At 36.9% G+C, this 26,861-nt stretch overlaps 1 protein-coding gene across 2 annotated transcripts in view; it reads left to right on the top strand.

The window, feature by feature from the left end:
• LOC141378042 (nucleoprotein TPR-like) overlaps window positions 1-26,861 on the top strand; it is a 55,751-nt gene that overhangs the window by 24,485 nt on the left and 4,405 nt on the right. The window contains exons 21-46 of one of the 2 annotated variants that reach the window (XM_087240719.1): window positions 2,556-2,727; window positions 2,806-2,978; window positions 3,064-3,216; window positions 4,734-4,850; window positions 4,955-5,158; window positions 6,437-6,624; window positions 6,715-6,862; window positions 7,082-7,219; window positions 9,602-9,733; window positions 9,843-9,973; window positions 10,062-10,272; window positions 10,360-10,506; window positions 12,184-12,382; window positions 12,793-12,989; window positions 13,457-13,530; window positions 14,820-15,010; window positions 15,102-15,350; window positions 16,734-16,882; window positions 18,580-18,660; window positions 18,759-18,962; window positions 20,324-20,473; window positions 22,576-22,663; window positions 23,376-23,563; window positions 24,812-24,883; window positions 24,972-25,063; window positions 25,150-25,259. In XM_087240719.1, coding sequence (XP_087096845.1) covers window positions 2,556-2,727; window positions 2,806-2,978; window positions 3,064-3,216; window positions 4,734-4,850; window positions 4,955-5,158; window positions 6,437-6,624; window positions 6,715-6,862; window positions 7,082-7,219; window positions 9,602-9,733; window positions 9,843-9,973; window positions 10,062-10,272; window positions 10,360-10,506; window positions 12,184-12,382; window positions 12,793-12,989; window positions 13,457-13,530; window positions 14,820-15,010; window positions 15,102-15,350; window positions 16,734-16,882; window positions 18,580-18,660; window positions 18,759-18,962; window positions 20,324-20,473; window positions 22,576-22,663; window positions 23,376-23,563; window positions 24,812-24,883; window positions 24,972-25,063; window positions 25,150-25,259 — 3,958 coding nt within the window. Of the gene's footprint in view, window positions 1-2,555; window positions 2,728-2,805; window positions 2,979-3,063; window positions 3,217-4,733; window positions 4,851-4,954; window positions 5,159-6,436; window positions 6,625-6,714; window positions 6,863-7,081; window positions 7,220-9,601; window positions 9,734-9,842; window positions 9,974-10,061; window positions 10,273-10,359; window positions 10,507-12,183; window positions 12,383-12,792; window positions 12,990-13,456; window positions 13,531-14,819; window positions 15,011-15,101; window positions 15,351-16,733; window positions 16,883-18,579; window positions 18,661-18,758; window positions 18,963-20,323; window positions 20,474-22,572; window positions 22,664-23,375; window positions 23,564-24,811; window positions 24,884-24,971; window positions 25,064-25,149; window positions 25,260-26,861 lie in introns of both variants that reach the window. The other variant, XM_087240718.1, reaches the window with a different exon arrangement.

The raw sequence follows: 26,861 nt of genomic DNA, 5'->3' as shown, positions 1-26,861 counted from the left end.
TTCAAGAAGTAATTAGATTCATAACTTATCATGAGGTTTTTTGATGGGTTCTGCGAATAAAGCTAATGTCCACTCCAGGAAGAAAATGAAGGAAAATACACTTTTATTAATAAAAAAGAATAAAACGAATATAAGAACAAAACAAAACCGTTTACTTTATTCTCCACTGAGAATAAATGGCCTAATGAGCGTTTTGCGTGTTTGACGTGCTTAATGTGCGTTTCACGCGAATCACTCGCATTCGAAAATCTGAACTTCAGCGGACATTCGCGCCACGTTAACCAATCAGGAGCTTGCTCTTGTGGGGGCGTGATTGTGACGTATCGCCTATCGGTGTCCCAAGTAAATCCCCCAGCAGACACAGACAAGAAGTTCATTAAACTGGGCTGGGCTCAGTCAGAAGCACCGCTGAAAACCTCCATCAGCCAGGTTCAGTTTCTGGAGGAGTCTATGAGCTTAAAGAGCTGGATGCACCTCTGAAAGGATGTAGTGGACTCAGACACGGCTCTAAACGTATCGACGCTGTTTATCATCCTACATAAAGCACATAAACACTGGTATTTTCTTCATAAAATCCATGTTAGCCCTTTAGCTATGAAGTTAGATTCACGGGGGCAGACAGAAGCCCTGCCCATCACGCGAATCCGCGTCTGTTCTGAAGTGAATTTGACGCGCGAATGAAGCAGGGTTTGACGCGCGAATGAAGCAGGGTTTGACGCGCGAATGAAGCAGGGTTTGACGCGCGAATGAAGCAGGGTTTGACGCGCGAATGAAGCAGGGTTTGACGCGCGAATGAAGCAGGGTTTGACGCGCGAATGAAGCGAGTAACCTCAAATGTTCACGCGACTATTTCCGCGTCTGGTGTGAACACAGTATACAGAAGTCTGTAAAAGTGCGCTGCTGTTTTGTATGTTCAACTATCCCTTTAAGAACAAATCCAAAGTGAAAAAGCGTGCTTTGATAAAGTTGGCTGGGATGTGACTGTAAAAGCTAATGGAATGTTATCTGACCTCAGCCTTGGTCAGTTTCTCATTGGCCTCCCTCAGGTCTTGAGTCATTGTGTGAATGATTTGCTCATGTCTCTGATGGGTGGCAGACATCTTTTGATTCCTCTCCCGCAGGGCTTTAGTCTCTCTTCGAAAGCCATTCACATTCTCCTGAAGCATATCATGTTTTAAGCCATCAATGTTTTGATATACATGAGTTTAACAAAATTTTGATATAGACCAATTTGAGGCATGTAAACAAAAACAATGGTTCCAATACATTTCTTGTTTTACATTTTTTTTCATTTCTATAGATTCTGAGAATCCAAAAAGAGCAACAAATTGAAAAATAATGTTATGAAAGCTGTTTTAACAACAAGTTATGATTGAATTGCCTCTTGTTACAGTTATTAAATAGTTTGATAACAAGCAAGAAATATGCAGTGGCCAATGACATCACAACATTGAAATGGTCAATACTTGAGTATATCTCAAATGTTAATATGGAGAAGAAAATGTCTGTTGGTTCTGAGTAAATGCACAGCAAAGCAATAATCACTGTTTGATTATACTTGAGCACATCTCAAAAATGTAAATACAAAGACATCTCTTTGTTTTCCAGAGCTGAGTAGTTACTCTCTAGGGTGATGCACATGAATAAAAACAAAGCAAAGTGCTTCTTCTATTAAATCAGCATTCAGGCAGTCTTTTAGGGGTCTTGTCCTCCAAGGCCATAGCTTCTAACTGGCAAAGAATATCTTCCTCTGAAGATAAAGCTCCCAGGCTTTTCGGTTGATATATTTGGTTAGAAGTGTCATAATTTCTTCCTTTATGGTCAGCAGAAAACTGACCCACAGTAGTACGTCATCCTTAACCTCTTCGAACTCTGTCGAAAGCATCTCTTATGTTTCTTTTCATTGCTTATAGCTGGTTTTGCAAGTATATGAGTATCCGAATATCTAAGTAAAGTTTTGTATCTTTTACAATTAATGTCATTAAACATCCAGACACCACAGCATCTAAAGGACGCTGTGCTATCCCATTAGGCCCTGAGTAATATGAGTGAAGGGATCAAACTGACGCAAGTTATAATGACAAATGGCAGATGTAGTGCGTTTGAATTTCATTCATATCATATAGAACATACTTTTCTAAAAGTCATGTTGTAAATTCTAATTTAAATGTTGTACGTCCTCGAAGTTGATGATTTTGGAAGCAGCAATTGAACGAGTTGTACAGTGTCAGTTTATCAGCATTGCCATAACAGCACTGGCGCTGTTGTGAACAGCAGGAACAAGTGCATAGAAATGTCCCATCGGTGCGTTATTTGAGTGGAATTTGCTGCTCTGGTGAGCTCAAGCAGTTCATGAAGATACAAGTATACATGTAACTCAGTGTTATATCCACAGAGTGGACTATTGATCTATTTTGACTGTGATATGAATGCATTTCATAAGCACAGTGATGATTTTTCTCTTTCGGTTGAAATCTGAAAATGGCATTTTTGGCTAACAAATGCATGCCTACCCAGAAGACTTGCGGAAATAATTTCTTGTTTTCATTAACTAGACTCAGCTGTTGGAGGCTAAGAAGAAGCTGGAGTCGCAGACCGCACTACACCAGAAGACTAAAGAGCTGCTGAGATCTGCTGAACAGCAGGTGACCTCTTTGAGACAGCAACTGAACAACAATGAGAATCAGAATGCAGCACCTAAGCAGCCTGTCAGGACATTACCCAGAGGTACACACAAATAATGAAATATTGACTGTCAAATAAGTTCCAGTCCTGTATAAGTAATATTGTTTTTGTTATGTCCAGTTTCAGCTCCCAGCGTTCCTCAACAGGAGGCAGATGATCTTCGTGCACGTCTACAGCAGGTCGAGGAACAGAACTCTGACCTGAAAGAACGCTTGAAGAACACCACCACCAATGTAGAGCAGTATAGATCTATGGTGCTCAGCTTGGAGGAGTCTGTGAACAAGGAGAAACAGGTCATTATTGCCTTACAACCAGCATTATAAACAGCTAAACCACTATTAAAGTAGCCACCATGCTCAAAGATTATTCCTCTTTCAGTTGGCTGAGCAAGCACGGACCTCCACTGACAACCAACTGAAGATGGCTCGGGAGTTGAATCAGCAGCTGGAAGCCCGTTTGGTGGAAGCGGAGAAGGAGAAGTTGGAGCTCCAGCAGGAGAAGATGAAAGCTGTGGATAGTGTTGAAGAACGGGTAAGGAGCACTATTGAATGGCAGGTCCATGTTGTTTGCGACTTGCCTGAATATAAATCACAGTAGTTTTTAAGCATCTGACCCATGTGATGTAGATTAACTGAATCTGGTCTGCTTTAGATTTTAGTTTGTGCCAATGAGAGAAGCATGTTAGTATTTGAATTGTGTAATTTAGCCACACCACGGTGTTAAAAGTTGATGGCAAAGAATCTTGAGTCACACTGGTCATACAGGTCTAAAAGTGGCATGTCGTTTTTTTTTTTTTTTTTGGGTGGTAACACTTTATGATAAGGTTCGAATAAATAATGTTAGTTCATATATTTTCTAAAATGAACAATACATTTATAACCGTATTTATTTATCTTTGTTAACATTAGTCAATGAAAACGCTATTGTTCCTTGTTAGTTCTTTCACTTACTGTGCATTAATATTAGCAATCACACCTTTTAATTAATTTTAGTAATGCATTAGTAAATGTTGAACTATGATTAATAAATGCTGCATAAGTGTTGTTCATTATTAATTTATATTAGTAATTAATGGTTCATTTGGTTTATATATTTCCATTCAAATTTAAAGTACTTGTAGAGTGAGGGCAACTAACACATTTGTAAAACATATGTTTTGTATAAGGCGACTATGGAAGAAGTTTCTATATATTATTCACTTTTTACATCATAGGTCTCAAACTCAATTCCTGGAGGCCCGCAGCACCGCAGTTTTGTTCCAACACTAATCAAACACAGCTGATCCAACTAATCAGGGTGTTCAAGACTACTAGAGACTATTAGGCAGGTGTGAGTTGGAGGGGATGGGGGCTAAACTATGCAGAGCTGTGGCCCTCCAGGACTTGAGTTTGAGACCATTGTTTTACATGTTATCCTTTATAGACTACATGTTTGAACTGTCAGTTGTAACACAAACAGACATATATGGCAGCACATACACGCATATGAAAAACAAATAAGAGTGCACATTAAACCTTTGTTCAAAGATATAGTCATGCATATCCTCAAGCCAAACATAAGGTTGGTCTGTTAGATGATATAAAAAGTTAATTTTGCTGACTTTCCACACTTGGTTGAAAGGAAGGACCTTGGTTAGCCAAGTGTTGGAAGTTCCAAAAAAAGCTGAGATTCTCTTGGTGGTGAATCAGGTGGAAATATACTAATTTATGAATTTATATGATTAAAATAAATAATTGTATTTAAACTGTGTTGGGATGACCTTGCCAGATCAAATTACTTTACTCATTGTTACAAATCTTCCGTAACAAAACACTTCTGCTTTTACCTGAGAACTTCTTTATTTTTAGAAAACCTAGAAAATATTCAGAAATTCAACACCATTTTCAACAACACAACCAGTAGACTGTTCTGAATAAAAAAAAAAGTATTTACTGTTTTTTTTGTGCGTACATGCATCCATAAAGTAATTTTAACCATGCGTGACTTGGCAGCTATTCTTAAAAGCAAAGTTCTGAATATTGGAACCTTTTGTTTTGCCTGATTGACAGGTGAAGGAGCTGAAAAGGAGCATGACAAATATGCAGACTGAGCTTCAGGAAGCTCTGCAGAGATCTACAGCAGCAGTCACTCAGGAGCAGAAAGCCACACAGGACAGCAAAGTACAGGTAGATGTGAAACTCTTACACTAAATTAGCCAATCATGTCTTCAGGCATCTAATTGTAGAATTTCTTATGTTTACTTACCTGTGTCTTATATTTTTTGCTTCAGGCTAAGCTGGCTGCAGAGGCTCAGAATAAATACGAGCGAGAGCTCATGCTGCATGCTGCAGATGTGGAAGCCCTGCAGGCCGCCAAGAAACAGGGACTGCTTTTAACACAAAACATGAAGCAGCTCGAGGAGAAAGCTCAGAAAGCTGCATCTGAACTGCATCAGTACCGCACAGACTGGGTAATGCAGGAGAAGAGACTAAAGGTAAGATCTTGTGGATGGCAGAGGAGGAAGAATGTAAAATGAATGATGCAGAGTAATGCTAGTGAGCTTTACAGGCCCTCATAAATCAAATGCAATAATTAGGTTTCCCAAAAGTGCCTAAAAAGTTGGATTTTAAAAGGTATATTCCAGACATTGAATATCAGGGAATATATATATATATATATATATATATATATATATATATATATATATATATATATATATATATATATATATATATATATATATTAGATATTAACACATTTTGCAATGATTTATCAAATGTAAGAATCTGAAATTAATTAATAATAATGATGAAAAATAACTGATTTAACTATTCTAATCCAGTGCTTCCCACACACATAGACTTTACCTGGATGAGTGCCTAGGTATATTAACGGCCACCCAAGTATATTTGGTTACATTATTTATTTATTTTTATTATTATTATTATTATCCTTACACTTTTTTTTTGTATTTGCCCAATAAAAAATGGAAAATCTTTTCTACACGTTTCCTACTTGTCGTTGTGTGTGTGTGTGCAAGAACTGTCAACATTCTGCAGAGAACCACAGAAACGCACTTTTTTAGGGACTTATATGTCCATGGTTTCTAAATCTCCTAAAATGTCTGGGATTCAGCTTTTGGTTTCGCTTTCTAAGCCGTCGTTAAGATTAAGTGTTTTTCCATTACACTTTTATTTTAAGCCTGATTTACTTTTGCTTGGCTTTGCAGCTGACAGCGTGTGCACAGCCGTAAGATCGAGAGAAACATTATATAATTAATTCTCTGATCTAAACGACACAGATAAACTTTTCTATTTACTCAGAGAGGACGAAATTACATCTAAACTGACTGCTGTTAGAAATGTGTTTATAAAAAGCTAAAAAACCTTCAACTCATTGAAAAGAAACGATGTATAATAAATATTGTTAAAAATTACTTTTTCTTTTTTTTAATTGCATGTAGGTAATTCGGCTACCACCTCAAGTATATTTTAAACCTGTGGGAAGCACTGCTAATCTATTATAGTACAGTGATTATTATGTTGTAGTTCTATTATACTCCAAATATGTTTTATTTACTAATGTTTTATAAAAAATAACTTATTTGGGTTAATTTTATTTATTGGGATTGCAGTTTTGGTAATCAAAACAATAATTAAATTATGTATTTTATACAATTAAACAAAGTCTTGCTTCTTCGGTTGGGCTGTAGTTCATGACCTTTCGCTTTAGCACTATTTTATTTGCCTGACTTTTTTATTTTTATTTTTAGGAAACGCTTTCTAAAGAGCAAAAGAGAGCCGAGGAGCTGCAGAAGCAGAACACCTTGCTCCATGAGCAGATGGAGAACTTGAGCAGCAAGATCACTGCCTCAACCCAGCAGGAGACTGGAGAGAGCAGTCTGAACATCTCTCTGAACGAGGAGGGCAAGTCTCATGAGCAGATACTGGACATCCTCAGGTAAAACCCCTTTATCTACATGATCTTTAAAATGCATCACTGTATGTATGAGTAAGAGCTAGTGATGACGTAGACCCTCTTACCCATTAGGTTTGTCCGGCGGGAGAAGGAGATTGCAGAGACCCGACTGGAAGTGGCCGAGGTGGAGACCCTTCGCTACAAACAGCGCATGGAGTATCTGGAGTGTGAGCTGAAGGAACTACAGGACAGCCTGAATGTAGAGAGAGAGAAGTTGCAGGTCCTTAATGTTTTTTGTTCACCGTAATTGAGTTTTATAAACAGGAGCTCATGTCGTTTGTGTTGTGCAAGTTTAGATTTGAGGGATTAGATTTAAAATCTGCTTTAAGTTTTTATGTTTGGCTAATACATCCATTTGAATGTTTTTTTTTTGTTGTTGTTGTTGTTGATTGTAACTTGATCTGATTTAAATAAAAATGCATTTATCTCTTTTCTTCAGGTGACAACAAAGACCTTGGTACAGCAGGAAGAGACGATGAAGAGGATGGAGAGCATGAGTGCTCTTACAGAGACCAACAAAATGCTGAAAAATGAGAAAAATCGACTAGAGCATGAGCTGCAGCAGACTCAGGCCAAGGCAAGTTCTTAAATGCATATATTATGCATCATTCATGAAGACTACTTTCTTGACTTGACATTCTTCGTAGGTATATAGAATTGAGTTATTTTTAAGAAAAATATAATATATTTAAAAATAACGTATCTCCTACTTACAGTGTAAAAAAAAGAAGGCAGAATCAACATGCCACTAGTGGTGGAAAGAGTACTGGAAAATCTTACTCAAGTAAAAGTACCTGTAGTTGCCTAAAAATTTATTGCGAATAGAGTAAAAGTATCTGTTGTAAATATTACTCAAGGTATGAGTAAAAATTGCACCTTTCAAATGTACTTAAGAGTAGTGAGTATTACGCTGTGAATAGCTGATACGTTTACATGTAATTTGTACATGTGGGTGTGTGTGTGTAAACATTCTGTAGTGCATTTAGTTATTGCCCAGAAGGCACACAACATCATAAGATGTTAATATTAGGTTAGATTTAGGTTATTATGTCAGGTGACTAAAATTTAATGCTAGCCAGCATCTAAGGACAACGATATTTTGAATTTCAATAATGTTGTCAAATGACATTGATATTTGGTTGATTTTAGGTTGTTAGAAAGTGACCAAAATCCAACATCGAGCCATCATCTTAAACCAACGTCATATTAACATCAAATACTGACATTTCTTGGTCCGGTATGGCAACCAAAATCCAACATCTGATAGACATCTTAGTGGTAATGTCCACACAACTTCAAACTGTGTCATCATTAGACGTTGATATTTGGTTGGTTTAAGGTTGGACATTGACATTGGTCTGACTTTGAGTTCTGATGTCAACCCGATTTTCATTTCCAAAGAAAATGCAACATCCCCATGACATGAGGGCACAAGTCATGTTGACATCTTGTGCCGGCTGGGTGTTTTTGGACATAAACATACAGTAAACATCCGTGATCTTCTCATTAGTAACATGCATCTAAACAGTCTCTAGGTCAGGGGTGTCAAACTCAATTCCTGGAGGGCCGAATCCCTGCACAGTTTAAGTCCAACCCTGCTCCAACACACTTACCTGTAGGTTTCAAACAAGCCTGAAGGACTCACTTAGTTGGATCAGGTGTGTTTAATTAGGGTTGGAACTAAACTGTGCAGGGCTGCGGCCCTTTTGGAACTAAGTTTGACACCTGTGCTCTAGGTCAATGCGTGTAAAGATTTTGGACTTCTTCAACACTTTTAATGCTTCCAAGCAGTTTGCTGCAATTATAAAGCGCACATGTCTTGAGGTAGTTCCTTATGATGTGATTTTCTTCTATGTGCGATTTGATTGGTCAGGAACCACAGGACTGATTTTTCTAACCCCCATAGGCAAGAAACAAAGTAGTGACTGCAGGTTGAAGCAATGTAGTGGAGTAAAAGTACAGATGCTGCAATAAAAATGTACTTTAGGGAAAGAAAGTACATACAAACTACTTGGTACAAAACTAACTTGTAAGCTAATTACAATTTTTGAGAAAAACTACTCAATTGCAGTAATTTGAGTATTTGTAATTAGTTATTTTACACCACTGCATGCCACCATACAAATCTGGAAACTTCTGGAATCTTAAAATGAGTCCTGGTTAAGTAATTTAATATGAGTAAATGTAGTTTGAGAACAAGCAGTGTTGTCATGTCTTAACCCAGAAATTGCAAACCAGCAGGAGTGTTTTCAAATATATATTTTTTCTTTACTCGAATGGTTATACAGCAAATAAATGATCAATTTAAACTTCACTACCTCATAAGTAGGCCCATGTGGAATCTATTTGTGCAGAAATCCACAATTTCTTTAACCCATTGTGAGTCTATTTATTCTGCTTTTATATAATACTTTCATTAATTTTAATGAATAACATGTAAATATTTATGTAATATTTGTTTACAATACAGTTTCTAAAGTAATGTTTTCTGACTTAGTAGATCTATTATAGATACTTGCTTTGTTTACCAAACGAGTAGATTTAATTGGATTTGCATCGTAAATCTTAAATACAAGTTACAAATGTATGTTTTTTTTTATTTAAAGTAGTCCATTTTTAGTTGCACTCAAAATCATTCTGCATAATTTCACAGATTTTCTTCTCTTTTTTTCTTTTCTTTTGGCCCTACTCATAAGTGACAGTTCATTAGCTGAGCCATGGGCTACTTCCAACCTAAAATGTTTGAAATAAAAGTCAATTGATTGATTATTTTTTGTTAATTTTTTGCTTTAAGTATATTGATTATATACTTGTGTAATGTGTTTTTTTTTTGCATTAAACATATATCAGAGTAATCAGAGTTTAGAGTTAACAGTTAGGGTTACAAAAAAGAATAACACGTTTAACACCAAGTGTACACTATGCACATGGACTGTCATGTCAATGTTGTATATTGTAGATGCGTAAGCTCGAAGCAGACATCAAGCCTCTGCAGGAGGCCAATGGTGAACTGAGTGAGAAGAGTGGCATGTTACAGGCTGAGAAGAGGCTTCTGGAGGAGGATGTCAAGCGCTTGAAGGCTCGCACACAGGTCTCTCAATCTCTCTCTTCTGTATAATGAATGTAACAATCTTGAGACATGTTTAAACTTGACTGCTGGTCTTCTTTACCATATTGAACTGATTTGGTTGGTTTTGCAGCAACTCTTGAATCAGCAGAAGGACAGCGATCAGGAGGAAAGCAAGAAGCTTCATTCTGAGAGAGAGACTCATCTTAAACGCATCCAGCAGCTCACAGAGGAGACTGGCAAACTGAAGAATGAGGTGGCCCGGTCAGTGTGCAAATTGATTGAATTATAAACTTTAAAATCTGTTTTTGCTCTTAATAGAGGTTTTTATTATTCTCTACCTACCAAACAGGAGCCAAGCTTCAATCACCACGGCTCAGAGCCAAGTGCAGAACCTGCAAGACAGTCTGGGGAAGGTCACCACTGAACGAGACAGTCTGAAGAAGGAGCTGGAGGCAAAAACACTGGACATCCAGGAGAAAGTCAAAACCATCACGCAGGTCAAGAAAATCGGCCGTCGCTACAAAACCCAGTATGAAGAGCTCAAAGAACAGCATGATAAGGTATACAAGAACATGTCAATTATTTCTTTTTTTTTTATTACCTATTAAAGAAATCCTGTATTAATCAGTGTCTCATGAATTGGACAGATGGTGGCAGAGGCTGCTTCTAAACCAGCCCAGGAGCAGGAAGACCGTCAGGCCTCAGTGCAGGAGATTCAGAACCTGAAGAGCTCATTGAGTCAGACACAGAATCGAACCTCAGAGTTGGAAACTCAGCTGGACTGCATACAGAAGGTACTCTTTCATTTAAAGAGCCCCATTATTCATTAAAAAAGATCAGATTTTGGTTTTGGGCTTATACTTATATGCATGCAGGTCAGAACCACTTTCATTGTCTTATAATATGCATTTCTTTTTATTTATTTATTTATTTTTTTATTTACCCATTCCAATATGATTTGTCCAGCGATTTCATTGGTTCCTAAAATCCCTTCTTAGCTCAATGCTAATCTGCACTGATTGTTCTGATGACCCAGTCTGTTGCAATTTGGTTAACTGCATTCAGCGCAACACCGAGAGAAGCACCTGCCACACTTATCAACATTGTTGAAGCAGTAGATTTAAACATCAGCTGGATGTTTTCATTTACTTAGAGCCGTGTTGCAGACAGCATGGAAGGTCATTTTCAAAAACCCATAATACGGGCTCTTTAAGGCATATTGTGCTGCTCTCAAGTCTAGTCAAGTGATTTTTGCTTTTTAAAAACAGGAAGCCTCTATTGGTGCTAGCTGGAGTTTGTTTATTCAAGTACATGAACCTGACCGTGTTTATCTTTCCAAACCCATAAAACTTTATTTATGCTTTTGTCTGGCTCTGCAGAACAAGCCTCCACTGACTGTGCATGTACATCACCCAATAGATGAGGCTGTTTATACTAAATAAAGTATAAAAAGAGTAAATGTCATGATAAAATAGTGGTAAAAAATAAATTAAAGCGTATAGTTGCCGAGTGAATACAATTAGAATTTAGTATGATTTGATTGTAGATAAATTTGGAAGACACTCATGAACATGTTTACTTTTAGTACAGTTATGTGAATGAGTATGCAGAATGCAAAACTCCATATACAACAAAAATAAAGAACAGTTTGTAAAACAAAAAAGTGGGGGGTTCCTTTAATTCTTCCTTGCTATCTTTTTTAAGAACAAATGAAAATATCGGAGGATTTATGTCCTTTTCATTCAAAGGGACTATAAATACTTTAACAATACAATTCAAATATAAAAGTTATCCACATTAATTCAGTAGTTTAATCCAAGACTGAAAAGACACAATCGCTTGAAATAATCTAATAAATGACTGCTCAACCATGCTTTTCACTCAAGAAGAAACCTGACTTTGACTATGATCTAATGTTAAGCACATATGGTTAAGCACCAATTTAACACTTGCTGTGTTGTCTTTTTTGAACAATGATCCGTATTTATGCTTAAATAAACTACTAAATGAAACAATTTATGAACAAACCCTTTACCATCTCATTTAAAAAATAAACATTATAGAACATAGAAGGCATATAGAACATTGAAGTCACATAGAAGTAAAACTTCCTTGCCATGATTACTTGTACAGAGGCACATCTGTTTAAACCCTCAGAGTGCTGGCACATCTGGTCTTGTGTTGTAAAACACAGTACACAATCACAGACACTGCCAATGTGAGTTTCTCTGGTTTAGTTCACATTATATAATGGTAATAAAGTCTTTAATCCAGAAAGCAGGAGAGTAATTGAGTGTTGTTTGCTCATTTACTTTTGAGACAGTGCAGTGTGAAGTTATTTTGATGGAGTGAGACTGGTGTTCTTGTTTTGCTTTATTGGGCTTTTCGGAAAACAGTTGGAGGAGTTTGTAGTTGTAAGGTTCTTTGTTGTTTATCGGCATATTAAAACGTGTTGATGTTGGTGTGTGCAGACGTTGCAGGAGCGTGAAGCAGAGGTGAAGAGCCTACAGGAACAGCTGACACAAGTGCAGCCTGAGCTCAGCCGTCTAAAAGCAGAACTGCAGGAGAAGGGCAAACTGGAGGAGCAGCTCCGACAGCAGATCGCTGATAAAGAGGAGAAGACCAAGAAAGCCTTCTTGGGGGCCAAACAGAAGCTCAACCAGCTCAACAGTTAGTAAATCAGAACATTTGACTAGTGCATTAATCCTGCAAATGTTTGACCCCGTGGGCCAACTCAATTTAGACTTTCCGTTAAATCATGACACTTATTTAAAAGTGCCATAGAATGCATTGATACTGTTCTCTGATATATGTGTGTGAAAACACAGGCAAGGAATTAATATCAGCCTCCGCATAAACAGATGGGTTTTTTAAGATTACTGGTGTTAAGTCCAGAAAAATCTTAAGAGCCGAGTGACATGATGATTTTTTGGAAAAGCACAAACATTTAAAATAAGTGTTTCTTGAAACAAAGTCAGCATATCATAATGATTTCTGAATTAGTTCTTTTGCACTAAAAAAGTAAAGTCAGGGCTGCAGTGTAAAGTATGGCAATGTAAATGCACCGGTGTCTGTTTTAGGTGCAAAGGAGCAGCTGGCGAAAGAAAACGAGGAGCTGAAGCTGCAGCGAGAGGAGCTGGAGGTGAGGATGAGTGCACTGAAGTCCCAATATGAAGGTCGACTCAGCCGACAAGAACGAGAGCTGAGGGAACTTCGTGAACAGCAGGAGAGACATGGAGAACAGAGAGATGAAGCTCAGGAGCCTGGCCAGAGCAAGGTAAAGGACCACAAGCAGCACTTTCTGCTATTTGCATTAATATTTAATCGTTATTGAAAAATGATACACCTCCAACATGTAATTACTGTCAAGCTGCTCTAACAATAAAACACATTTTATTAGAATGTGAACGTTTAAGTACCATTCGACAAAATTCTTTAAATGAAGACACTTTGGATGTTTTTAAAATGGTACCGTTAGAAAAAAAGTTATTTATCCAATATTGAACTAGAATGTGATATTCAACAGGTAAATTTTATTAATTTCTATTTATGTATTTGTTTGTGTATCATCTCCTATTGAAAATATGAAGATTTCTTATCTTGAAATGTTTTAGGTGTATTGATTTTTTTTTTTTTTTTTTCATGGAATATCCATAAGTTGCTGAAGTGGCAATAAATAAACAGTCAAGTTCAAGTATTTGTCCTTTTTTATTGATAAAAGTAGTTTTTCTTTTTCTTTTTCAGGTTCAAGAGGCACCGAGGTCATCAGATGCTCGTCAGATCACACTCAAGCCTACGCCTGCTGCTGACAGAGGAAGGTAATTTACCATATATGCAAATTATTGCATGCATATTATACACTCACCAGCCACTTTATTAGGTACACCTTACTAGTGCTGGGTATTATGTCTGAATCCTTTGTGGAATAGATTCAACAAGGTACTGGAAATATTCCTCAGAGATTTTAGTCCATGTTGTCATGATAGCATCACGCAGTTGCTGCTGATTTTGTTGGCTGCACATCCATAATGCAAATCTCCTATTCTACCACAGCTCAAACGTGCTTCATTGGATTGAGATATGGTGACTGAGGAGGTCATTTGAGTAAAGTGAACTCCTTGTCATGATCAAAAAACCAGTCTGAGATGATTCGCGCTTTATGACATGGTGTGTTATTCTGCTGAAAGTAGCCATCAGAAGATGGGTTAACTGGTCATAAAGGGATAGACATGGTCAACAACAATACTTGGGTAGACTGGCTTGACACAATGCTCAATTGGTGCTAAAGGGCCCAAAGTGTGCAAAGTATCCCCCACACCATTACACCACACCATTACACCACTTAACAGTTAGCAATCTTCTGCTGCTGTAGCCCATTCGCCTCAAGGTTTGACGTGTTGTTCGTTCAGTGATTCTCTTCTGCATACCTTGGTTGTAATGATTGAGTTACTGTTGCTTAACTATCAACTGGAACCAGTCTGGCCCTTCTCCTCTGACCTCTGGCATCAACAAAACATTTATGCACAGAACTGCCGCTCACTGAATACTTTTCTCTTTTTTGACCATTCTCTGTAAACCCTAGAGATGGTTGTGCGTGAAAATCCCAGTAGATTAACAGTTTCTGAAATACTCAGACCAGTTGTCTGGCATCAACAAACATGCCGCGTTCAAAGTCCCTTAAATCACCTTTCTTTCACATTCTGATGCTCTGTTTGAACTGCAGCAGATCATCTCGACTATGTGTACATGTCTAAATGCATAGAGTTGCTGCCATGTTATTGGCCCATTAGAAATTTACATTAACGAGCAGTTGGACAGGTGTACCTAATAAAGTGGCCGATGAGTGTATATAACTTATAGTCTACATTTGCAGTGGATCAGAAACTTTCATCAAAGTTGTCCTTAAACCAATATCTTTACTGAACAATACCCATTCTTGTCTCAGGGCAACTTGATTGAATTTGATCCATATAATATTATTATTGGAATTTGATCTATTATTAATGGAATTTGATCCAAAATGCTCCATATAAATTTCACTTTAAAGTAAATGCATGTTTTGTTCCAGTGTTGTTTATTCTTGTTTCCAAATTTCTTCTATTAAAAGTGCAAGTCAGTCTGAACCACCCACTGCCAACATCAAGCCCACGTTAGTTGCCGCCACCCCTAGCAAGCCTTCACCAATCGCAGGCAGCAAGTCCACTCCTAAAGCAAGCATCCGTCCAATGATAACGCCTGCTCCTGTTACCACACCCACAGCCACAGTCATGCCCACCACACAGGTTGAAACGCAGGAAGGTAAGGCTGAAAGTCGGTTAAAATCTGGTTTGATGAAATGTTGGAAATTGATTTAATGAAATGCAAATTTGTCTTTGGTTTGTCACATCAGCTCTACAATCCACAGAGGGTCCGCTGGAGCATGTGACTGTGTTTGGCAGCACCAGTGGCTCAGTGCGCTCCACCAGCCCAAACATACAGACCACACAGCCAATCCTCAGCCTGCAGCAGAGCCAAGCCACTGCCTTTGTCCAGCCCACTCAGCAGCAGGCCAGCCAGGAACCAGCAACCAGCATTATGGAGGCGGTGCATAGCTCTCAGATGGAGAGGCCCTCCACCTCCACCGCTGTCTTTGGTACAGGTACAAACAACCAAGTATAGATCACAAACATTTATTGGTGATGTAGGATGCAATTAAACCCCATTTACACTTAATATACACTTTGTCTTACTAAAATGGCTTTTAGACCCATGTCAGAAATGGCCTAACTGGTAGCTAAATAGATAAAGAAAATTTCAATTGTGAGTGTGATTTTTATTTTTTATATATTTATTTATTTTTTATTTAATTTGTAAAGACAACTATTTATTTTACCTTTCAGATAGCCCAAGTTGAAATGTTTAACTTTAAAATGTGCCTAATTGTAAAATAAATGTTATAGTAACAACACAAATATTGCAATATATTGCTAAAAGATTTACGCTTGCTTAATGTTTTTATTTTTACAAAGCAATTTCAAAAAGCAATATTTCACAAAACGGTGGACACTCCCATCACATTTACTAGTAAATTAGTAATTAATTAATTATTTAAAGTCACATGAGCATTCGAAAAAGACATGGCTATGCTTTTTTGTAGAACTGGCTTTCTTGGTATTGATGCTACATGTGCTGCAGGAGGCTCCAAACCTTTCAAAAGATCTAAAAAAAAATGGATCTTTTCATTTTGAATGTGGCCGCTCCAAAGTACAGTATTTTGCCTGGCTATTAGGGCTGCACAATATTGGAAAAATCTGACATTGCAATATTTAGTTTTTCTGCAATATATACTGCGATATGAATACAATTTCACCAGATGACTTCAATTCTTTCCAAATAGGGATGTTCCATGAAGGGCATCTGCATAAAATACACAAGCATAAATAAACGCATTAAAAAAGATACAAATGAAATAAACTGCGTGTTATGGTTTTCTGAGGAGTCGTACAGTATTCAGATACAGTAAAATGAATAATCACATGTAAAATAATAGTATATAATATTCATTCTATAAATAATTACATAAAATAAGTTGTCATTAAAGTTAGAAAACTATACAGTTTCTTATGTCTGAATGCTTTTAAAATCAAAAATCCATACACATGATGATTTATAATTCAGGGTTAACATTAAATATCCTGTGACATTACTATTGTGAATGATCACATTGCGATATCGATGCTGAAATGATATTTAACGCTCGTCTCAGTCTCATTTGAAAACTATATGAGTATAATGTAATGGCTGGTGCATTGGCTATAACATATGTAAATCTATCTATATGTCGCCATGGTTTTTATAATGAAAGGGTGAATATTGTTTTTGTTTTTCCCTCAGTTAATGGAAACACTTTCATTGCGTGATATTCATAAAATATTGTAAATATTTAGCATATTCTTGTAAATGAAGACTGCCTAGTATGAGGTTTTATGATTTAGGATGACCTTACTTTGTGTTTTAAAGTGATGTACCATTTCTTTGTCAGTTTCTGCAACAGCGGGTTCTTCGGTGGCCAAGCGAGTGCGAGAGGAGCATGAGGAGAGCTCCACTGAGGTGACGGACACCACACAGGATGACTCTACACATCCACCCATCATGAAGAAGCTCCGCATTGTAAGAAGAGTGGGTCTGGAGGTAAGCAGTGTACATACTTGTGTACTTGTCACTGTGCTGTAGTTGGTTTATTACAAAATTAACTCAGATCTGCGAATTTGCAATTGCAATTGTGTTCATTTTGGCTGCGAAATTTCTTTCAAATACTTTTCAGTAAAATTTGTTTGGCCTCCTTGCCAAATCTCACACAATTTCATCAATTAATTTTGTTGGCAAACATGAATATACATGCACAAAGACTAAAAATAGTGTAACTGACAACTAAATTATAATAAAAATATATTTATTCATTATATTTATTCATTTATTTGCTTTAAATTTCTTTTTCTTTTTAGTTTATTTCATTGATGGTTTTGTTAGTATTAGTTTAGATTTCATTTTGTGAACGCATTGCTGTCTTTTTATGCATTTATTTAAGTTTTCCGAGTTCAGTGTCGAGTAGAGCAAAGTTTGACGTCTGCACAGCTTACATCATCTCTAGTGCAAAGCTCTGTAAAGTAATAGTTTGAACAGACACTGAACTGAAAACCATACTAATGCAGCTTAAACATATAAAAGGAAAAATTATGTGGAATTCAGACAAACTTATTCATGTTAAAGATTATGCCAAGTTTACTTTTTTGGCACTTGAAAAATAGTTAGAACTAGCGATGCATTTCATGACTCGATTGGTACACACTAATCTGGCCGATCTCATGAAGCATTGTCACAATTGTATTTTTACAAGTTTACAAGCAAAAGACACACTCAAACTGAAATCTTTTTTACATATTAGAACTGAATGTCTTGTGTTTTCAACAATATTGCAAGTTCATTAAATCCTGGCTGGAAATATTAGGGAAATAAAAATAAAACTTTTTTTTAACTTGAATATATAATAATATAACTTATTGTAATTTAAGTATTATAATAAGCAATAGTTTATGGAGCTACATCCTTATAGGTATGCATTTTAACTCCTTATGCATTGAATATGTGCGCCAAACTTCATTGAGACATGTTGAATTCTTCCATCATTTGCAATGTTTCCAAATTTGCTTTATTAGTGATTTTTCTTGATGTTTTTTTTTTTTGTCTTTTTAATCTATTTTGTTCTGTTAAGTTGCTTCTGACCATGACAAATCCACACTAAATGGTATCTTAAGCTTACATGTCATACTTGGACTGAAAATGCGCTTTATGCATTAAAGCTTGAAGCATCAGAACCGGTACTCTGTATCTGCCGATCACCATGACAAGGAATAGTTACTCTGTATCGGCTTCAAAAATCCTGATCGGTGTACCCCTAGTTAGAACATCTGTTTTATGTCTAGATAGAAAATATGTTTTTATACATAACCATGTGCTTGACTGATCTACTGGTAATTTTTATTATTAGCATTTTATTTCTGTTAACATAAATGGGTTTTGACCCATAGTTTTATTTTCCATTTACTAAAATAACTTGGGTTTGGATTTTTAGAAGGATTAAAAGGTAAATATGAGTTTAAAATGTTTTTTTTTTTTATTGGCCCTGTCAGTTTCAGTAATTTGATTGAGTCCCTTATATTTTTGGTTACACAGCCTTTCACAACCTGTGTAAAATACAATTTCACTCCTGTAAAAGCTGGATTTGCAGTGCAGAAATGAAACCCTTTGATTATTCCATGTAGTGCATGGCCATTCTGAAGACTGTGATTGTTTTACACTATTTTCTATCAATGTTCTTTTTTTCCCAGGATGCTTCAGGTACTGAGGAGAGTAATGATGCTATGGGTGAATCTTCAGGAGACGTTCAGCAGCCTCCTGATGCCAGTGAGGTATTAACCCTTTCACTTTTCAATAACACCTTATAATAAATGTAAGGATTCATCCAAACCATAGACAACTGGTGCACTGATGATATCATCCCTCACAGGAAGCCTATCCCGTATTAGGAGAGGGGGATGAAGAATCATTGTCTGCCCCCATGGATCAGGTGAGTGAGTCTCAACCCTCTGAGTCTCAGATCAGTGGACAGGACTCATCAGAAGAGTACAAGCATGATGTAATCGTCATCGAAACAGACAGCGCCACTGAGGAGGAGGAGGAAGAGGAAGAGGAGCAGGAAGAACCTGGACAGGTCAGTGTGTTTTCCTGAGAAGTAGGATCAAAGTCATTAGCAGCATGTATAGACCAATTACCATGTTTGTAAACATTCAGGATGCGCGCGCAGGGAGGTGGCAGAAAGCAACCGGGAGCGCCAGCATTTACAGCGAGGGAATGACACCAGATGCGGTGCAGAGTTTGTTGTTGTCTTAGAAATAAGATATATTACTTACATATTATATATATATATATTCTTTACATAATGCTTACAGCATATTATAACAGCTCGTCACCCAGTGACAAGCACAGTGATTCAGCAAAATTAACGTTAAAGTGAGCGGCGTTCATCTGACAGCTCCATTTGCGATAGCACCCTCCCAATGAATATTGGATAAGACGAAGTGACCAAGCATCCAGCCCGAAATATACAATCTCAATGAAGCTCCGAGTGATTTTACAAGAGAGAAGTTAAAGGTCTACAAGTCTTTGGATGCCAACAATGCTGTTCTTTGAGGTCATGTGCAATAAATATTGCTCCATGATGACCAGATTCAAGAGCTAAGCACTGAGATTCCGCCTAGCCAAAGACAAGGAAACAAGACGGAGCTAACGTAATTAATGGGTAATTAATCACCGACACGCAAAACGACTGCAGTCTGACAGTGAACTTCACCTGTACGGCAGGGTATGTGAACCTACACATAGAGGTAAAGTTGGTTTTATATTCGCACATTCAGACTTTCTCCTCTTAATAATATAATTTCATAAAAATATTATTTGCAAACTCTAAATAGCGAAATCATATTAGCAACAGCCGATGACTATCAAAGTACAACATTATTCACAGTCAAATAAACAATGCTAATGTTGTTTTCAAGTCATACTTGCAGGTTATTTCAGACAGAATATTCAAAGTGCCGTGGTAAACAAAAGTTGTCACTGAATGAATGTGTGAATATAAAACTAAGTTTACCTTAATAAACGTAACCTTCACGTTTCATTCTTAGCATTCAGCGTCAGCAGTTTAATTAACCATATGTAACTGTTTTTGCTGAAATCATTTCTGCAATTAAAAACGAGTGATGTGTATGATTCAGCATAGCGTGAACTGACCTGATATGACATGAGAACTGCAGAGTCCAGCATTTCTAATTAGCTCCTCACTTCATTCAGCTCCCATTTAGCCAAAGACGTCTGCAGTCGGTATTAAAGCAGAGTGTGGTGTATGGTAAAAGTTAAGTTTTCTATTTTTGGACTCGAATTCGGCATCCTACTGCAAAACACGTTATCTTTCCCATTGCAGCCTGTCTGTTTTCTGCAACCGGGGACCCGTATGACGTCATGTGTGACGTAGGTTGGTAATTGGTCTATTATTAACCTTTCTTCTGTCTACAGTATGAAGATGATGATGAGGATGAGGACGATGACGCAGAAGATGAGGATGATGAAGATGGGGATGGAGGAATGGCTGAAGCAGCAGAGGAGAGTAATGAAGGCAGTGGGAGTGCAGATGCCAATGAGGCTTATGAGGGGGATGAGGCAGAGGTGACTTCATTTTTAACATTCTAGGCCAGGGATTGCCAACTTTATTTTTAGCCCAATATCTTTAACCCCGGGTCTACCCATCAAAAAAAAAAAAAAATGCTTGACACAAATAAAGCCACATTCTTTTATTTGAATTTCCAGCTTAAGAACATTTTTGAACTATGTAAAGCACTAGTTTAACCTACTTATAACTTTTTAATTGATGCAACCAAGAAAATCTGAGGATCCACCTGGATTACATTTGGAGGGGTGGGAATTTGGGTGACAATGCACTGTTACTTTAGCAACAATCAGATCATATAAGGCGGCTTTAAACAGATTGTTAAACAATTTGTAATGACACTTCTGTACGAAGCCTACTACATTAGCATTTTATAAATGAGCTGTAATACAATTTTACTACCGGTAATAACAACTTGGGGCCTCCAACAATAATAACTAAAGCTGCAAGCAGCATTGAGGGGCCCAAGCCTCTGTGGCTTTAGGAACAGTACACTGCAGGCATAAACATTTAACCTGCCAGTAATCAATGTTTGTAAGCAACCACAAATTATTTATGTTTAAAGTTTTAAGAGCTTTTGAGCATGTTAAGGGCCCCCAAAATTCCCAAAACCTAAATAAAAAAATAGTTATCTTTAGAACAACAGGGACTTAGGCCCTTTGGGCTTGGGCCCTGAATATACTACCACATCATAAAATAATTTAGCAATTATATGTGGTTTTATAAATGTTTTGCAGCATCAATTCACAAAGTTATAAGAAGTCAAACTGCTGAATGCAGCTAAGTTTTATTATGGGAGCTTTTAGCTCAATCTCACTGAACGTGTTTCAGTTTGATGGCTGCCTTTTTTGTTTACTTTTAGCAGTGAGAGTTTTACATGCTGCTGATGTGGCTTGCATTTTAACTGTTTAATAAAAAAAATATTGTTTTTTTTTCTCAACTTAATGCCCTGTACGTGTGTAAAATATGAACGTGTTGCAATGCAAGCTGTTCCCTATTAGTACATACATTTCTTATATTAATTCTTCAGTCATATTCAGGATCCACTGGTAGAGTGATAAAGATTGGTGACAGGTTGGCAACCACTACATCAGGCCATGCAAACCAACAAAGATTGTTGCTATAATATTGTTTGCCAGTATGGGATACTAATTTACTACAGTATCTAGTAGAGCTGAATAGTTTATCGTCCAAACATTGCATCTCTGTTAATTCTAAATGAGCTGATTTTTACTGGAAGGGGTGTTTATAAGACACACTTGAAACATTTACAATCATAATATAACAAGCCATGTTTTTCATCAGGCATACTTGCCTATCCTCCTATTTTTCCCAGGATACCCATAAAGGTATTTCACCTACATTTTTAGTCTTTCTATGAATGGTGGCAATAAACATAAAATTCCTTATTTTCACACACCAATGTTGACATGCATGACGTTAAGTGTCATTTACTCAGTTGTGTCATTTTAAATGCAAAGGTAATATTATTTGAGATGTCCTTGACAAATGGACATAGCCAAATGCATCACAACCTGTTTTTGTCTTTATCATGACAGCTTGACATTACCAAGATAGCAAAGACTATCAGTGTCTTTGTCAACTTGATAATATCAAGACAGCATAAATTGTCATAAATCTGTCATAAACATGATTGCCATGAGGCTACTATAATTATCTCATTATTTTTATACCCGCATCATTAATATTTTTCTTGACCTCAACTACACTGTTACAAGTTTAATTGGTCATTAAAATAAAATATTTATTAAGCTGTTATAATGACCTCATGACAATCATGTTTATGACCGATTTATGACAAATTATGTTGCCATGATAATGCCAAGACATAGGTTGTGAAGTTGATATGACAAAAACAATGTAATCTAAACCTAGGTGAATGGCACTTAATGACAGTTGTCATAAGAATGCATAAAATCTCTTTCCTATTCATGGCACTTTTGAAGACCCACTTTTAAGTAAAGTGTTACTAAAGTGCTAGCTATCGATTTTAAGATTAAAAATAAAAAATAAAAATAAAAAAACTGTTGACTGTTTCTTGACTTTTTTATGTTCTTTGGTGGTTATGGTTTGTTAGCAGGGTGCCGGGGAAGCTGATCCAAGTGTTCACAATGAAGAGAGTCAAGAGGCATCTGATTCAACCCAGAAGCAACCAGACTCTCAGAGCAGTGAGGATTCTTTTCTCTCTCATGCTTACTGATTAAACGAGACATATTTCATTAACATCTAAATCTTTTTCTTCAATTCTACATTAAAATGGGAACTGATTTGCTGCCTGACCTTTTGGATTGTGGTGGCTGATAGCACATATAATTACAAAGTTTTTTTTTGAATTATCTTTATTATATAATGAACACACGTTAATAAATAACTTTTGATTGTTTTGTTTGTTGAAATAAGAGAATATTTGGCCAGGATTCAACTACAGTGGTCCCTCATTTTTGTGGGTGTTATGTTCTAAAAATAACCTGCAATAGGCAAAATCCGCTACATTTTTTTAATTCAACATTAAAATGGGAATAATATTTTTTAAATGAGATTTTTGAGCAGATGCTAAAAACAACACATGCATGCTTGAGTCATAAATGAATTCATTCACACCAACAGAACACACTTTATACTTGTATTTTCAAATAGTCTTAACATTCACAGACAATAGTCCACCTAGTCCACATGGCAATTTGATTGGCTGTACAGCAACACTTTTAATTCATTTCGATCTCAAGCAATTCTGACATTATTTAGTCCAGCCTTCCATTATGAAAAAAATATGTATGCAGTAAAGACTAGCTCGTATACAATATGACCACTTTCTACATAACTGACAGGTCATTGTCTCTATGAATACTGAATGAGTAACTTTTCTCTCTGTGTTTTCAGGTGAAGCTAGTGTCAGCACCCTGGAGGCCTTCCCTCTTGAGCCTGTAAGAGAGCACCCGCCGCTGCCCAGCACTACCACCACCTCCCTCGCCCCGCGTCTGCCCCAATCCCCCCGCAGACCACATCACACCCCTCCACCTCGTCTTAATATCCACCCTGTCCCTGAACTTGGACCTCCTATCATGCAGGTATGAACTACACAACGTGTCTAATGCTAAACCAGTCACATGCTGGGTTGTTTATCATTTAATTTTTGTACAATACTGGTGCCCAATCTGTACTTTAAAAATGAGCCAGCGCTTGAAGCAATTTAAGCATTTTGGATGGCATATTTATTTATTGATAACAATATATTAAACGTTTTCAGTGTAAATTTACAAATATAAGTAAATTTACATTAATAAAAAATAAAATCTTGGCCAGCTAATCCAGTAGATTAACGAGAATAAAAAAATCTATTAATTGCACAGTAGTCTGTTTCTGTGGGGTGCTACAATTCAGGGTAGTAAGGGGTTTAAACACAGTTGTGTGGCAACAGTGTATGAAAATAGCCATTTTCTAATGGTAAATATTTATTCATTCTAATCACCCTTGATTTATACTGCAGAAACACTTTGATTGACATTTTCCCTTTGTTTACATGTAATTGTAGGGGGAAGTTCCATCCATTAGTGATGACCTCTTCCTCATTAGCATAGAGAGCCCTGAATGAGAAGCAAATGTCTACCATTAGATCTTTTTTGCACTGTAGCTACTGAAGAGTAGGGATGCGCTGAGACCATTTTTTTGTTTTAAAACCGATCCGATGTCAATATCAAAGTTCTGAGTATTTACAGATACAGATCCGATCCCGATACTGTGCCATTTTTTTTTACTCAATACACTTACTATAGTTCTGGTGATAAACTCAAAAAATGTATCTTCTTTAGTAATTATTAGAAATCATTACAAATTAGGGGTAAATTGGGAGAAAAAATATAGAGGGCGGGCCTTTTGAGGAGAAGGTTCTTTTTCAACATATTTCTAAATATAATAGTTTTAATAACTAATTTCTAGTAACTGATCTCTTTTACCTTTGCCATGATGGCAGTACATAATATTTTACTAGATATTTTTCAAGATTCTAATATTCAGCTTAAAGTCATATTTAAAGGCTTCACTAGGCAAGTCGCAGTCATTAGGCAGCTCATTGTATATCGATATTTTGTTTTGTGGGCAATAGAAAAATATTGCTTATGGGGGCTAATAATATTGACCTTACAATGGTTTAAAATTTAAAAACAAATACTGCTTTTATCCTAGCTAAAATTAAATAAGAAATTTCTCCAGAAGAAAAAAATATTATAGGAAATACTGAAGAAACAAAAAATTCTAATTCTAACTACATAATTTACATTCCACCAATTTTCTGATCACACTATTATCATATTCCACAGAGGCAGTCTGGACAGAGCAGACGACCATCAATGAGTCGCGCACCGCAGCTTACGCCCGGTATTGGAAGCATGGTGAGCAAACTTATGCATTAGCCTCTATAAACATCCTTCACATTGAGTGAGTGAGTGCTTCCAACCACAAATGTTTTGCTTTTCATAGCAACACTTCTTTGATGACGATGACAGAATGGTTCCCAGCACTCCCACTCTTGTGGTGCCACACCGCACAGATGGCTTTGCGGAGGCCATTCAGTGAGTCACCGCAGCCGTTCAGCCTTTTATTAAATGAAGCGATACATCAATAAACATCAGATATATGATGCATCTCTCTGTCTCAGTTCCCCTCAGGTGGCTGGAGTTCCTCGCTTCCGTTTCGGCCCCCCAGAGGACATGATGCCTCAGGCCAGCTCTTCTCATTCTGACCTGAGCCATCTGGCCACACATGGAGGTGAGCTCAGACACGCTAGCTATGTTTTCAAAGATGTGAATAAGATTTATGTACAAAACAGGAATATCACATAAAACATTTGTAAATAAAGTGCAATCTTCTTCCAACAAATCAAAAAGAACAAATTAGTCACTCAAAAAAACACTCTTTTTAAATGTTTCAAACAAAACTTAAGGACAATCATAGAAAAACATGAGCATTTATAGCAAATAAACAAATGTAAATATTATTCTGCTTGCTTTTTGAGCATTGTTGAGAGTGTTCTTACATCCCTATGATTGGACATTATGTTCACACGCTCAACAGAGAGGGCTGCGATTGGCTCTAAAATTGGCAACACTGTATACCGATGAGTAACGTGGACAGTGAAGAATGCGTGGGAACAGTCTATATGCGTGTAATAAAGTGCATTTTGCGCAGCTATCAAAGCTAATCCATATTAGATGCCTTAGAGAAAACTTGCTGTGCAGACACACTCATGTCAGGGTCCACAAGTGTCGCTTTAATAGCAATAGACGAGAGGAAAAGTTACAGTACAAACATGCCAGCAGTTCAAATGTCCAAATTGAGAGTTAGAGAGAGAGAGAGAGAGAGAGAGAGAGAGAGAGAGTGCTTTCATTTTCTCCCTAGAAATAAAATAGTGTCTCCTGGTTCTACTGTGCTTCAGTGTCAGCAAACCACTGTACAGTAAATTCTCATGCAGTGAATTGTGCAGTTATCTACTTTTTAGTTAGTTAGAGCTTTTTAATTACTCGACCTCGCCTCGATCAATTGATATTCTACATAGCGCATACGAGATAAATGTAGTCAGTACGTAATAACTGTTGGTGATCTATTAATGTACCAATACCAAATTGTACACGTCTGCATTGTGGTGCATCGAAAAAATTTATTAATTTTGACACCCCTAGTGTATATTGTAGAGTAGAAACTAAATGTATCAGAACTAAGAAATGCTGCGCTACTTGACCTTGGATAGTGGTGACTGATAGCACATATATAAAAAAGTATAATTCAAATTCTATTTTGAATACTTTTTATTATATAATGCACACATTTAATATAAATAACTTCTCATTGTTTCGTTTGTTGGAAAAGGACAATATTTGGCCAGGATTCAGCTACATTGGTCCCTCGTTATTCGCGAAAGTTACTTTCTAAAAATAACCCGCAATAGGCGAAATCTGCAAAGTTGTTCGCTTTATTTTTAAAAATGATTATAGATGAACCTTTGTAGAGAAATAAGTCCAATATTATAGAATGAAACCAAAAGATCAAAACCATTTGATCTTCATTTATTTATTCAATAATGGCGCCCTAAAGCTGCGTAACTTCTACCTTTACCATGTCCAAAAATTAGCATCTTCGTCTGCATTTTGGGTGTCACCGTAGGTTCCTTTGACTGTGCAGAGCGTTTTGTCAACATTGTGGGGAGAAAACGTGCAAACATACAATACAGCACTTCAAAGTCACACTGATAGCGATCAAAGATTTATGTAAATTTGGAAAGCTGAACACATTCTGCAATATACAGGCGACATGGCACAGGGGAGATTAATTGACAATGGTCTTGTAGGAAAAAATGAATTTATTTTTAATACT

The sequence above is a fragment of the Danio rerio genome, chromosome 2 (genome assembly GCF_052040795.2).
Source record: "Danio rerio strain M-AB ecotype USA chromosome 2, GRCz13ab, whole genome shotgun sequence".
Lineage (NCBI taxonomy): Eukaryota > Metazoa > Chordata > Actinopteri > Cypriniformes > Danionidae > Danio > Danio rerio.
Note: the sequence above shows the minus strand (reverse complement) of the source record. Positions and strands in the feature narration are given on the sequence as shown.